Source organism: Psittacula echo, assembly GCF_963264785.1.
Source record: "Psittacula echo genome assembly, chromosome: 7".
Taxonomy (NCBI): domain Eukaryota; kingdom Metazoa; phylum Chordata; class Aves; order Psittaciformes; family Psittacidae; genus Psittacula; species Psittacula echo.
Window position 1 is genome coordinate 37767848 of NC_137740.1, and position 13520 is coordinate 37781367.

Sequence of the window (13520 nt, forward strand, 5' to 3'; positions counted from 1 at the left end):
AACAAGCCTAGCTACTACAACCTGTCCAAACTCTCATTCCTGCCTTGGAACGTAAGTGTGGCAGTACTTTGAGAGAAATCTTTGGCTGGGGTTCTGGTTGATTTTTTCTTTTTTTTTTTTTCAATACTAAACTATCATAAAATTTTAGATATGACAACTGTGGCTATAATATTTGGTATTTTTAAGGCAAACACAGCTTCTTTTAAAATTCAGAACAGTATTTTAGTAGTTTCACTGTAACAGCAGTATACATTTGGTAACATATTTGTCTTCAAGGCTTTTTAAGCTCCCATTAAAGGAAGTTTTGTTACTGAATCCAAAATCTTTGGATGACAGATGGGTTTACTGTAATCTCAAGCACAGTACCTGTTACAGCACAATTACAATAATCTTGTAACTTCTTAATACTATCAATATTTATATTCAATCTGCTTACTGAATTAACTGATTAAATTAGTTTGCAACTTTATGATATTACATAATTTCATTTTCATAAAGGCAATATGCGAATGTAGACAGCACTCAGAACATCATTTAACTTTGTCAAGCATCAAAAGAGTAACCGTCTTGTGATGTCAGTGGCTATTATTATATATGCATGCATTAAAAGTGATTCAATGTAAGCATGTTAAATTTATTAAAATTGTTCAAGCATGAAGATTTGTTCCCCTCCTCCCCCAAAAGAAAAAAAAAAAAAAAGCTATTTGAGTGATTAGAAAAATTCACACCACACAATTTTGAAAGAATAGGGTTTTCTTTACATGCAACAGATGATCAACAGAACTTGTCCTTTAAGCACTGAACTGAAGCAAACAGTTGAGTTATAGCCAGCATGTTCAAAATGGTGAAAAAACAGTACTTGCAGCTGTAATGGCCACCTCTAACTCAAAATTTTGTGGAGGATTATAGTAACCCTAGGCAAAATCTCTTACTGTTTGTCCCACTGAAGAAAATCAACCCAGATTATAACCCAGTCTCAATTTTTAACTTTATTTTAATATATAAGGCTAGACAGAACTGACCTGGCATTTCTCTTAATAACATAATAGGAAAGTTTAGACTTTTTAAACTTTTATGGAACACAGCTGTATTTCAATTCTTTCAAATGGTGAAGTGTTTCTCCCAGAGCAAGGGGAATGAGGACAATACATTTTGCAAGTATTTCACCAGTCAACTAGATCAGTCAAAAACACAGGGCACAAAATGATAGCTCTCACTTCTTAAGCATGAATACAGTAAGAAATGGCAAAAATCAGTGCTAAATTTATGTATATTCTGCTTTCCAGTACAGTAATTTCAACCTCACTTCATTTTAACAATGTGCCTATACTCCCCTCTTCATGTAAAGTTTTGACTGTGAATTCTAATTCTGCATACATAGGCTATGGAAGCTTTGTATATAGGTAAACCAATATTCCTGTAGCTTTCTGATTCTTCTCCTGGAAATATAACTGTAATACAATTCTGTTCAGGTTTTGGTTGTTTTTTTTTGTTTTGGTTTGTTTTTTTTGTGGTGGGCTTTGTTTTTTGTTTGTTTGTTTTTTTTCTTTCTTCTCTTCTTCTCCCCTCCCCCCAGTTCCATGTTATTGCTGCGATAACTTAGTGCTTGCAGTCATATCTCATTTCTACCCTTCAATTTTACCAGATGGCAAACATACAGGAGGGGAGAAAGTATCAAATACTCAACTTCATGCTCTGCCTTCCAAGAAAAGTGTTATAAGCTAGGTGGGAAATAAGAAAGTCAAATAAGTATTAAATTCACATACACAAATCTACAAGGCCACTACTGTCCAAAGATGAGGAAAAACTTAGAACTAGCCTGTTATACAACATTCAGTTGTTTGCACAAAACTACTATTCTGCATTCTGGAAATAATTTAAAAGTAGCCTTTGTCAAGCTGTTCGCACATCTGTCTAATTTTAGAAGCTTTAAGGACATTCTTGTGTTTAATACAAGAATACAAATGGATTGCCAATCTAGAGTCTCTTTGGAATCTAAGTCAGTTATTGTCAAACTCAACCTACAATGTTTGATTTAAGATTATTGGTATGTTCTTATGAAGCTATTTAATATATCACTCTCAGTTACACACTGCCCCCAGAAAAGTGCTTTTCTTCACTTTCTATGTTTCCCTTTTTTCTGAGGAAAGCTTAATAAACAGTGGTTACAATATTTTGTTGCTATTTACAAAATAAAAATAATATGAATTGCCAACAGAAGTTTTCTGATACTTTAAGAGATTTCATATTGAAGCTGCACATAGACATGTTAGCATATCTTGCACTGCTTAGTGTTCACTTCAGCGTAAAGCGTAATATTTAAACAGTGAAATTGATACTGTACTCTATGAATCAGTGTGAGGCTTCTATTTTTACATAATACTTTATTCAAAGAATCTGGTTCTACTTAATTATATTATCACACTTGCTTTAAGTCTTCTTACAACTTCAGCTCAGCTGTCCTTGACTTTTCTAGAACAAGCCTCTCTTCACCACTGATGTTGGCAGCACAGATCTCCAATTATAATCCCAGTAGAGCTTTTCATCTTGTGCTCCACTCGGCACATTAGCTCAAATGTTGGTGTGCCTCATTAGGAAAGCAGACCTCAACAATTGGGAGCTTCTGGCTTATCTTAAAGTGAGAAGAAAATCTGCTCTCCCTCATTTCCTCTCCAATACACTGGAAGAACGACTCCTACATTATTTCCACAAAGCAACAGGTGAAAAACTTGTCTAAACTTCCTTTCTGGCAACATAATCTTGCCATAGGATAGGACTTAATACATTGCAAAATGCCATTTCTATTGGTTACAAAAATATATGCATATAAAATCACTGTAGTTGTTTATACTTGCTTAAGATTACATGAGAATATTTTAATTAAGTCTATCAAATACAGGTAAGTGAAGTACTACTGTAATTAGTACAAAAGTTACTTAAACCAGCTTCAATTTGTTTGAAAGAAAGTAGCTTTAAAGTAAATGGAAATCAACACACAGAAGTCTGCTCCCATAATACTGTCTTTTCATACAAAAATAATTCAAAGCCTTGTGCCATTTATCATTTCTACAATATTGATTTACAAAGTCGCTATAAAACTTCACTTTCCTTTTAAAAAGACTGTACTTCTCTTACCTTGAAAGACTGCAGAAGCCAATTTCAGCAGGTGTTAATGGTTGCTGTCCACAGCCAGTTTGCTTTGTTCCCCAGACAAGCCTACACTGCTATATTCAAAACTAACATTCCTTCAAGTGCTCCCCATCTATTTAATAATTCCTTAGAAGCAAACCAGCCAGGATAAAGAGGCTGAGATTTTTTTCCAGCTTCAAGATTAACCTGTTCACAGAGTCACTACTGAGCAACAGCAAACATACTTACTTTCAGAGTTTTGCCCAGCCTGGTCAGAGCACAGAACCCACACAAGTTCTCCATATATGTACGCTGACGTTCCAAGCAAGTCTTTTGAGAAAAAGCTATGTCATTTTATTTGTTGTTCTTTACATATATTCAAGTTACTGAAGGTGTGGAAGACAAAAAACCAGCAGTGAGATGCTAGATTTTACCACAGTGCTTAGTATACTCTAAGTGACAAGATGTGTTTTTTCCTGTTGCAGTTTCAGGCCATGACAAGCTGATTAAAAATGTTGCCTATTCCTGAACTACTAAAAGCATATAACAAACTTAATAAAAACATACATTATGTAGAGTTAAAACTTAAGGATCACAAAAGTGACAAACTCCTTCTGTTAAATGTTGGCGATATCCCATTATAACCACCACCATTTTTAAACAAGACTTTTTTCAAATACCTAGTTCAGGCACAAGATTTGTATGCTACTCATTCTTACGTGCTCTGTTCTTCCACACGTGCTTTTTGTAATGTTACACACAGAAGTCATCAGTAGTTTAATTTTAATATTTTCAGTATAGTATCAGCAGAAATACTTGTATCATGCTCTACCCAACTTTTAAAAAATTCAGGTGGGCCTAAGCTTTAAATTTTATCCAAAAAAGGCACCAAAAATCTGCTATGTCAGAAAAAGACTGCAAAATATGGGATGAAGAGGGGAGAAGAAAAAAAAAAAAAAAGTACTAGTCTAAAAAGCAAATATTTTCCATTGAATAATGCTGAGTATGCTACCATTTTGTTACTACATGTAAAGGGTATGTTCTACAACTTCTTCTTTAGTACTAACTAGAGAATAGTCATATACTGGAACCAGCATTTGATAATACTTCATTTTTGCCCCCAAAATGGTATAGTACAAATGAAATATCTTAATAACACCCTATTGGTATAGACAAAATCAAAGAGATTTATAACTTATTTTAAATGAGAAATCACTTGATATCAGGTTAAACTTAGCGGAGCCTATTTTAGTTTAGCTATAACAAGAGTAAAAACTAAATAAACCAGTTACCTCCAATTTTAAATAACTTAATTTGAGAAACATTACGGAGGAAAGGGCCATCCTTGTGATAGGGCAAGCCTTCTGACATGGTCTCATTTTCTTCTAACTACAACTATTCGGGTTTTTAAGTTTTGCTATCATTATGCAGAAAACATTGCTACATTTCCTAACTGGACAGAACTCAACTTCACATCACCAAGTCAGTAGATTTCACCTTAAAAAGGCACAAAACCTTATGTGCAAAGAGAAAGGACCTTGCCTTGGTCAGAGAGACAGAAAATCTCTGTACAGTTTCCTCTGCACAGAGTATAGTGAAATTAAAGAAAAAAAAGAATAAAAAACCAGCAGTGGTGACCCATTGCTTTATGGCTTAATATTTACTGGTTATTCCTCTCCCCTATTTTTTATTGTACAAGTGGAAGCATGAAGCTAAAGTTTCTAGGAAAAGGTATGCTCTCTTCATTGATAACTTTCTGGGAAATAATTAATGGGAGAAGAAAACAAATCACATCTAGGGGTAAAAATAAAGCTTAGCAATACTCCTTCCCAAATGTTCCCTTCCCAGTGGTAAAAGGGGATGCTCTCTAACACTAAGCTTTACATATCTCCTTACCATAATTTCTACCTAGCTTCATCTTTGGTTCTACATCCTCTCCCTTTCAGAAACTTTGCCAAAATGATATTTCAGAACAACTATATAGAAAAAGTGTATTTACTAGTTATTTTGTTGGAGGTACTTCTCATTCCATCTTGAAACAGAAAATACATGAATAAAGTGTTGGAGGTAATAATTGGCATGGAGACTGCAAAACATATATCCTCTTTTTGTGGGTGTAACTGTAAAAAAGGACTGCACAAAAAGGCTTGAGGAAGTGAAGCAAGCACAGCAACCTAGCTAGAATTTTTTTTTTTTTTTTTTTTTTTTTAGAGGGGAACTGGAAGCTCCTTTGACAGAAACAGGCTAAAAATAAACTCTATTGAAAAATTTCAGACCTTGGGAGGCTCCCACTGCTCACTAATTTTCTAGGCTACGAACCTTCAGAGTAGATTTGTGACCTGTTAGTAGTGAAATAATTACAGTAATCGCAGATATAGTTACTCAACTGAATTAATATTTAAATACTTCCATCAAGTACTTTAACTCAATTTACATTTTAAGTAATTGTTTGTCACATAGCAAAATTCTCCTTTATTATTTAAAAATAAAAAAAAAATTGCATGGTTCTCTTCAAACAGTTTTTTAAACAGCAAACAGATGTCAGCAAGTCTTACAACTTTAAGGTCAAACATGAATGTAAATTATATTGACAAAATCTAAGATTATTTTTACAGTATGGATTGTAAACTGTAGCTTTTAAAAACATAGCTTGGATTGCCTATAAACCTGCCATTCCTAAGAGTCTTCTACAGTTGTTAAAACAAGTGTAAACAAAAAGTACAGTTCACGTGTTTCTTCTTGCACTCAAATTTTTATGCACAGCTGATTTTTATATACATACTTTTCCAGTAAAACCATGTATATATGCAAGAGCCATAGATAACAGTAGAATCATTAAAATTTAAGTTAATATTGCTGCACTTTATCTACAGTATAAACAAGTTGCTGAATCTCTGCCACGCTTAAGCAGCACAATAATATTGGGGTTTAAGGTTTATTTTACTACACCAATATTTACGTGCTGCTAGGGCGGAACAAGTATCACAGCTCTTCTATTCATCCACATGTCAGGAACACAGGTTTGTTAAGAGAAAAATTTAAATTAATATCTTCAACTGTTTCTCTTCCTTAAATTTCTAAAGCAGCAAATAATGATTCGCATCTTAATTAGAGCATGCAAACCATGATGTGCTGCTAGAGTACTTTAAGGCCTCAAGTGCAAGACTTAAAACCTAGACTATAACTGGAAAAATAGCTGTATTTAAGATTAGTTTTATTCATACACCAACCTGCAAAATTAAGAATCTGTTATGGTCCAGATCAATTCCATGGCTTCGAAGAAGAATACCAACATCTCTGAATGTCGTTTTCTTTCCATTGATGTGGTAGACTGAAGAATTATCTCTATAGGCAGTTCTAGATACACAAAATTTGCTGTTAGGAATGACTTCATAATCATCTCCTTCCTGTTTTGAGGAAAAACAAAAGCCAGAAAAACAATTACTGTATCACAGGTTTACCTCGTATTTCACAATTAAGCACAGAAATTTTATCATGCTAGGGTTTTAAGTCAATTACACTCTTAGGTCTAGTAGAAGTGGGAACTGTCTTAGAGCTGCACATCACAAAAAAAAAAAAATTTGGAGAAAAAAATTTGAGAGCCAGACAAAAAAAATTAGCCCAAATAATTTAAACTTAATGGCCTTCATATTATGCTTTTCCCACCTCTAATACTATCTATTGCTCTGAAAATACTTCATTTATTCCCTTTACCACTGCTTCAAATCACAAAGCAAAAGGCCTGCTACAAATTTAAGCTGGCTGTGCTATTCTATTATCTAAATTTTAGATTAGGGAGTCTTGAATGACTTAACTGCTGTTTGCATTTTAAACTCCTCTTTTATGTTGCTAGAAAAAGGAATTACTTTTAGCTGAGTAGTTCTAAAGAGAAACTGTAAAAGATAAAGTAAAACATTAAAGAGGTGACAAATATGACATCATCAGCTTCAAAATATACTTAGACTTGCCTACAAAGCAACTAAAATAAAGCTTATACTATAAAGCATGCTTCTTGTAAAGACTTAAACTGGCCTACCACTTTCCCAGATTAACCCCCAAGAGCATAATCAAATTGGTATCTAGCATATGAAGTTTTTTAGATCATATATTTAGCTTCTAGATATTAACAAAGTCCACTGAAAAAAAAAAAATTACAATTTTTGAATCTGATTATTATAAATACAAGCAAAAGATACGTGTGTATGTGGATCAAGTTAAAGAAAATTGTATCTGTCTTTTAAAACAGTTCCTTCACAGGTTGTATATATTGCCAATTTATCAACATAATTTTTGAAATGCCAATGTACATTTCCCACTATTTTGACTGATCACAAACTCCACAGTTGATACTTCAGCTAGAATGTGTGCACAAAAATTAAATCTAAATAAAGATAAATTAATTCCTTGCATTCTAATTGCAATAAATCAATAAAAATGTCCACAAGTATTTATCAATACATTGAAGTTGCAAGCAAATTTTTTTTTTTAATTTGCCAACATTTTATTTAATTCAAACAAAATATCAGGTTCAAAAAAAAACCAAAAAACCAAACAAACTAGTGATAGGATGTGAGGTCCATGAAAAATCTGTTTAAAAATTAAAAGCATATAAAGTGTAAATAAAAGTTTCAGATTCATTATATTTTTCTAAATTTAGATAACCTAAACTAGTTTCTAACTGGTTTGAAAATTTTTTCTTAAATAGGTTTTATTTCTTAATATATATGATCACATTATAAATTTAGGAATATGTAACACTTCCAAACATAGACCTATAAATTTGTAGGGGTCCTACTAATTTCAGAAATCAGTTTTATTTACTTGAGGTAAATGAGAGAACAACTCTAAAATTACTTTTAAAAATTATTATTACATATTTCTAAATAGTTATAAAACACATGTACTAGATATCAGTCTTGCAGAAAATATTAAAAAAAGTCCCTAGTATTTTAAGAGCTGCACTACCTAAGAGAGGAATTTTTTAAGCAAATTAACTTCGATTTCATGTTTTATATCCCAAAAGTAAGCTAATCATGCTATGAAGTTTTCCCTAACTCAAACTGAAATAACCAAAAGCTAAAAACTTTCAAATCCTTAAAGAAAAAAAGTCTCCACTGTTCTGAATAGAAGCATACATACCTTGTCAATGATCTTTTGGAAGTGGATTTCCACAGAACAACTCTGGATATCTGTATGTTCGTCAGAATTATGGATCAGCACAGACAGTTTTTTGGATCTGATTTTTTGTGCTCGATACCCAAACACAAAAAGCATCGAATCAATGATATTGGATTTTCCACTACCATTTGGCCCAATAATACATGAAAAACGCTGCATAATAAAAGGGAAAAAGAAATATTGAAAGGAAAATAGATCCTGGCCATTGCACATTACCCATTTAATTTATGAACAGTTCAAAACACTATTATTCCTAGCACATGAAACTGCAGACTATTTGATAGCTTAGTTTTTAATGCCAAAGGTAAAGCAGCACAACTTATTTAATTAAAAAACCCCACACCTCAACTCAGCTTTCTAAAATTTAACTTGTTAACTCACAGCAATACTCCATTTAGCAAGCATGTTTGCAAGAAAAATTTCATGATTAGCCACGTAAGTCTCTTGTGGGCACTAAAAAATATTCTCAGTCTTCAAAACACACCCCTAAAAGTTCTCCAGTAAACGAAATAAAGAAATTCTGCTTTTTTAAGGCTTACTGACAAATTAAAATTGTACAGTATCACAAAGTTGCACTTAACTGTCTTCTTTACTGTCCCATGATGAAAATTTAGGATGTCACTATACAAGTAACTCTAAAACTTAAATATTTTTCAGGTATTTTGAGGCAAGCTTACATGAAAACACAGAAAGGAATACTAACACAGATTGAAGTCTTACCTTCATTTAAAAAAATACTTAAGGCAAAAGACAGATACCTTATGAAAAGGTCCCAAAGTTTGCTCCCCTGCATAGGATTTGAAGTTCTGGTTTACAATATGAGTTATCATAAGACGAGGAGCACCAGCTTCATTGGTCACTACTGGAGGTGGGGGAGGAGGAATGCTACCCAAAATCTCTTCTAAACTTTGATTATCAACCACCTCGCTTGACACTGCTAAAAATCATCAAAAACAAGCAGAAAGAAAGAAAAAAAATACTGTAAGCTTTCAATGACTATGCACCTTTTAAAATGTTCAACTGGAAAAGCAAACAGTATTTCTATATGAACCAAATCTATACTTCTGCCTGTAACTACTAAAGTGAGCTAAATGGAATTAAAAATCTTCTTTCCATGAACTGAATCTTTAAAAAAAGATATTTAAGATGTCCCATCGATGCACTAGTGGGTTTGTTCTTTCATTATGTAATTCTTATTCTAACACTTTAATAGGCACTCTGCAATTACAATAGCTATAACCGTCACAATAAGCCTACAAATCTGAAACAGGCAAAGTCTTTCTAATTAATAAGTGCAAAGCCACATTTCAAGCATGCTCACAAGTTACTCTGCAAGATTTGGGGATCGCTGCACAATGCTCTGAAAGCTGTAATGACAGCACAACTACTCTGCAAAGACAGGAAGTTTGTTACGAAAACAAACTAGCCTCCTGGATATCAGCTAGTTCTAGGCAAAGCAGCTTTTCAACAGTCACTAGCAACTTTTTCTTCAAACAGACAGTAGGTTTTGCCACCAGCTTCAACATATTAATCTATTTGTCAAATACCTTGCTTTAATAATTGTACATCTGGTTACCGAAAAAGACACACAGGGCTGTTTTTTCCAGACATTTTCAGGAAACCCAAAAAAATACACTGCTTCATGAAAAAGAAAGTCAAATCATTTTAAGAGTTAAGTAAATAAACTTGACATTTATTCCATTCCAAGAAATCCCATACCATTGGCTGCATATAAATTTTAAAAATCCTACTGTTGTACCACAAACTTAAGGACAATGTTACAGATCAGGAGTATAAGATAGGCTTTATTAAGAGAAAGTCTCCAAATGGCTTTTGCACTTGTATTAAATCACTGGTCCAAACACTTTAACTCTTTGCAAGCCCTCTTTAGCAGTTTAAAAGCAGTTAAAACTTGCCAGGAGTCAAGGCTTTCAACATTCCTTTCTAAAAAGAAAAGAGCAAATCCTATCTGGAAGAGTTGGCAGATTCAACTGAACCTTGTTGCTTAACAGGCACTATCATCAAGTTTACACATCATCAGAACCACAATATTCAAACCTACCTTGTGGAGGTACTTCGCCAAGATTTCTGTTGCCTTCGTTTTCCACTTCCATGTCACTGGTGGACTCCTCTAAGGGCCCTCTGCCTTTCCGATGGGCTGCTGTAGAGGGTTTGGTGCTTTTGCTTGGCATGATCTCTGTTGGCTGTTCCACTCCAAGCAAGCAGACTACTGAAGGGATCTATCTCCTTTGCTAACATAAATAAGAAAACCCCATGATCTAAGCATTGAATGACAATCCCCTAAGGAATATACCTACATGTTTGCCCAGATGTTGGATTAATTTAGAAACTAAAGGCTAGAGGTATTTTGAAGACAAAAATCCAAATTTGCAACAAAACCCTCAAGATTTGCCTCATAATGATATACTTTGTTACATCACCCCTCCCAAAACAACACACAAACACTAATCTATAGGAACAGCATCAATCTACCTACTGAAACATCATACAGCCATGTTCCATGCTCAGAGAAAGCAACCATGATGCTGGGGGCAAAAGAGTTAAAGACACATTTGCAAAATAACGAACTGAGTAGCCATATACTCATACTCTTCTAGAAGCACTCTTCACACATGCATTTCAGACCTGACACACATTTTACTTTCAACAGTCCATGCTGACTATACATTTTCTATATATATCGACAGATAAACAAAAAGACCTGTATAATTGTAACAAAGCCTTGACTCAAACACTTTAAATCAACATCCTCATTTCAAAAAATATAACACAATCACTACTGCTAGCAATTAACATTTAAGAGAAAGCAAAACAAAGTACCTTAATCTAGTTCCGATGTTAAAGTTAACAGATCAAGAAAGAAACATTATAAAAGTTCATCAGCTGGCACTTAAGCACAGCTCCCAGAAAGTATAAATAGAAAGCAGCCGATGAGAAGACAGACGACTGTAGGGCTGAAACTCTCTCCAAAGATTTTAAATTGCAGCAAGTGGCGAAGTTAGTTCGCAGAAAAACAGACATGAGAAAGTTTACTTCTCACAAGATAAAAAACTGACGTGGTTAGAAAGTCATCTTACAATTGGTGCCAATCATTTGACGTTTTCAGACCTACCCCCAACCCACACTCTCATGAGAGTCCTTCATTTGGGACAATGGGGGAGGGGGGAAATGAGAGAAAGAACTCATTTTAAGGCAATTTGAGTCTATGCCCCTGTTAAGAAGTGTTCCGCAATGGCTGTCTCGGACAATTACAGCCTCTCAAAGTACCAGATTTTTTATTTTCTTTTTTTTTTTTCCAAAACTGCTCCACTCCAACAGAATTGTGCAATATAGACCTATTTACCTTACCAACCCTTCCCCCGAGAATACTTCAGCAGAATGAACAAGCATAACTACTCGACCTGAGCTTTTAAATCGCGATAGATTAGCTGCCACATACAAATTTAACAAATTCGTGCCCCGCCCCTCCCCCGAGTCAGCTCAAAGGTGTCTGTTAAAGCATCTCTCGACGATCTCCTGCCAAGTGCCTTTTTTGTTACGGAGATGGTGAAAGACAGTCAGAAACGGACAGAAAGCTTCCTTATTAACAGTCGATTAAATTTAATAACGATAACCCATGTCTGCGAAAAAATTTCGGGGTTTTTTTGGTCCATTCGTTAATTTAAGGATCCAACTGCAAGGTTATCGCGGTCTTTTCAAGTTGCCACGGGCTTTCTTAAAATTTCTCTCTCATACTTCAAGCATAAAAGGAGCAGACAGGCCTATTTATAGAAGGGTCCCTGCTTTGTAAACAGATTAAAATCAGGCCTCTCTGCTGCCGAAACGTACTCCTGCACTTCCCCGTTCGAAATGGGTCTCTGATTCACGGTCCCCCGAGGTCCATAAACCCACAGCGGGAAACCCGGAGATCTCTCCCACGGGCTGCAGAAGACTCTCCCGTCCCCTCTCCTCAAACCCATCTGCCGAAACCAGCCAGAACGGATACGCCGGGCACCATGCCCCACCGACGCGGGGAACGACCGGTCACCGGGCAGCCCAAGCCCCTAGGGAGGAAGAGGACTCGGCGGGGTAACCCCCGCCCCACTGCCTGGGCCCGGAGAGAAGGGGTGCCGCCACCTTTCGCTCTCTCAGGGCGAGGAGAAAAGATGAAAAAATAAGGCGCTGGGCAGACCCGGCCGCCCCTCTGCTCTCTCTCACAGCACCCCTTGCCCAGGGAAGCGCCCTGAGGACGTCTCCGCCGCCCTGCTTACAGCGGACGAAGCCCCCAACTCCACCTGCCCTCAGGCGAACTACCGGCGCTCCTGCCCGAAGCCCTGCGCGCCGAATATATCCCGCGGAGCTGCTACCTTCGAGGGCTGGCGGCTCCCGGCCCCAGCGAGGCTGCAGGCTGCGGCAGCGCGGACGGCTCCGGCTCCTGCCGCGGCTCGGCAGCTTCCACACTCGAAAATGGCGCCCAAACGGCGAACTCGAACCGAAATTCGTTAGAAAAGCGCGGGGCATGCTGGGAAGGGAGGGGGCCGGCCTCCCGCGGGTTTGAAAGGAGGAAAAAAGCCCCGCTCTCCCGCCATCTTGTTTTCCGTTACTGCGCGGACGCGCTGGGCTGGATGAGAAAGTAAAATAAATCCCCTTCACCGCGGGAAGCGACTCGTTTCTTGCGGGGAAGGGAGCAGGGAGGCTCGCGGCCTAGGGTGACAGCGACCCTGCGCACACCCCACGTGGAAAGAGTTTAATTTTAGAAGTAGGTCAGTGGGCGGCGCCTGGTTGCTCGGCAACGGGCAGTGAGGTGGTGGGGCAGGGCGGCAGCGTGGCGGTTCTGTTACTGAAATAAATAAGTTTAAAAAAGTTAACTAATAATTAAAAAAATAGTTAAAAATTACAGGGACGCGGCGGGTTCAAAGCCTTATGAATTAACGGGCCGCGCGCTGACGACACCGAGCCGTGTCACCTGGTCGGGAAGGGCCCGTGAGGTGGCGGTGGGAGGAAGAGGAAGTCTCGCGGGAAGTAGCCATAGAGACGGAGCCGCTTGGCCGCGGGGGGAGCGGGTAGCCGCCGCCTTGGCCTGGGCGCTCCTGTGGCGTCGCGGGACGGAGAGGAAGGCGGGATTAGAGCGAAAGCCGCTGGGGCTCGGGAGTCTGCTGCTACTTCAGTGGTCCTCGCCGCTCTGTGCTCTCCCTCTCGCTGCCGGCGCAGGT

General features: G+C 37.2%; 2 protein-coding genes across 8 annotated transcripts in view; one reads left to right on the forward strand and one right to left on the reverse strand.

Annotated features, from left to right (window-relative positions):
• Window positions 1–12753, reverse strand: part of SMC4 (structural maintenance of chromosomes 4) — a 38223-nt gene extending 25470 nt beyond the window's left edge. The window contains exons 1-5 of one of the 2 annotated variants that reach the window (XM_080622385.1): window positions 12675–12753; window positions 10370–10559; window positions 9066–9244; window positions 8269–8460; window positions 6360–6536 (exon numbers count right to left, since the gene is read on the reverse strand). In XM_080622385.1, coding sequence (XP_080478511.1) covers window positions 6360–6536; window positions 8269–8460; window positions 9066–9244; window positions 10370–10499 — 678 coding nt within the window. In that variant the 5' untranslated portion in view covers window positions 10500–10559; window positions 12675–12753. Of the gene's footprint in view, window positions 1–6359; window positions 6537–8268; window positions 8461–9065; window positions 9245–10369; window positions 10560–11148; window positions 11286–12674 lie in introns of those variants that run through there. The other variant, XM_080622386.1, reaches the window with a different exon arrangement.
• A 533-nt stretch (window positions 12754–13286) lies between these two features.
• IFT80 (intraflagellar transport 80) overlaps window positions 13287–13520 on the forward strand; it is a 55627-nt gene continuing 55393 nt past the window's right edge. For all 6 annotated transcript variants that reach the window (XR_013957447.1, XM_080623641.1, XM_080623644.1 and 3 more), the window contains exon 1: window positions 13287–13518. The gene's annotated coding sequence lies outside the window, so the exon portion shown is untranslated. The remainder of the gene's footprint in view (window positions 13519–13520) is intronic.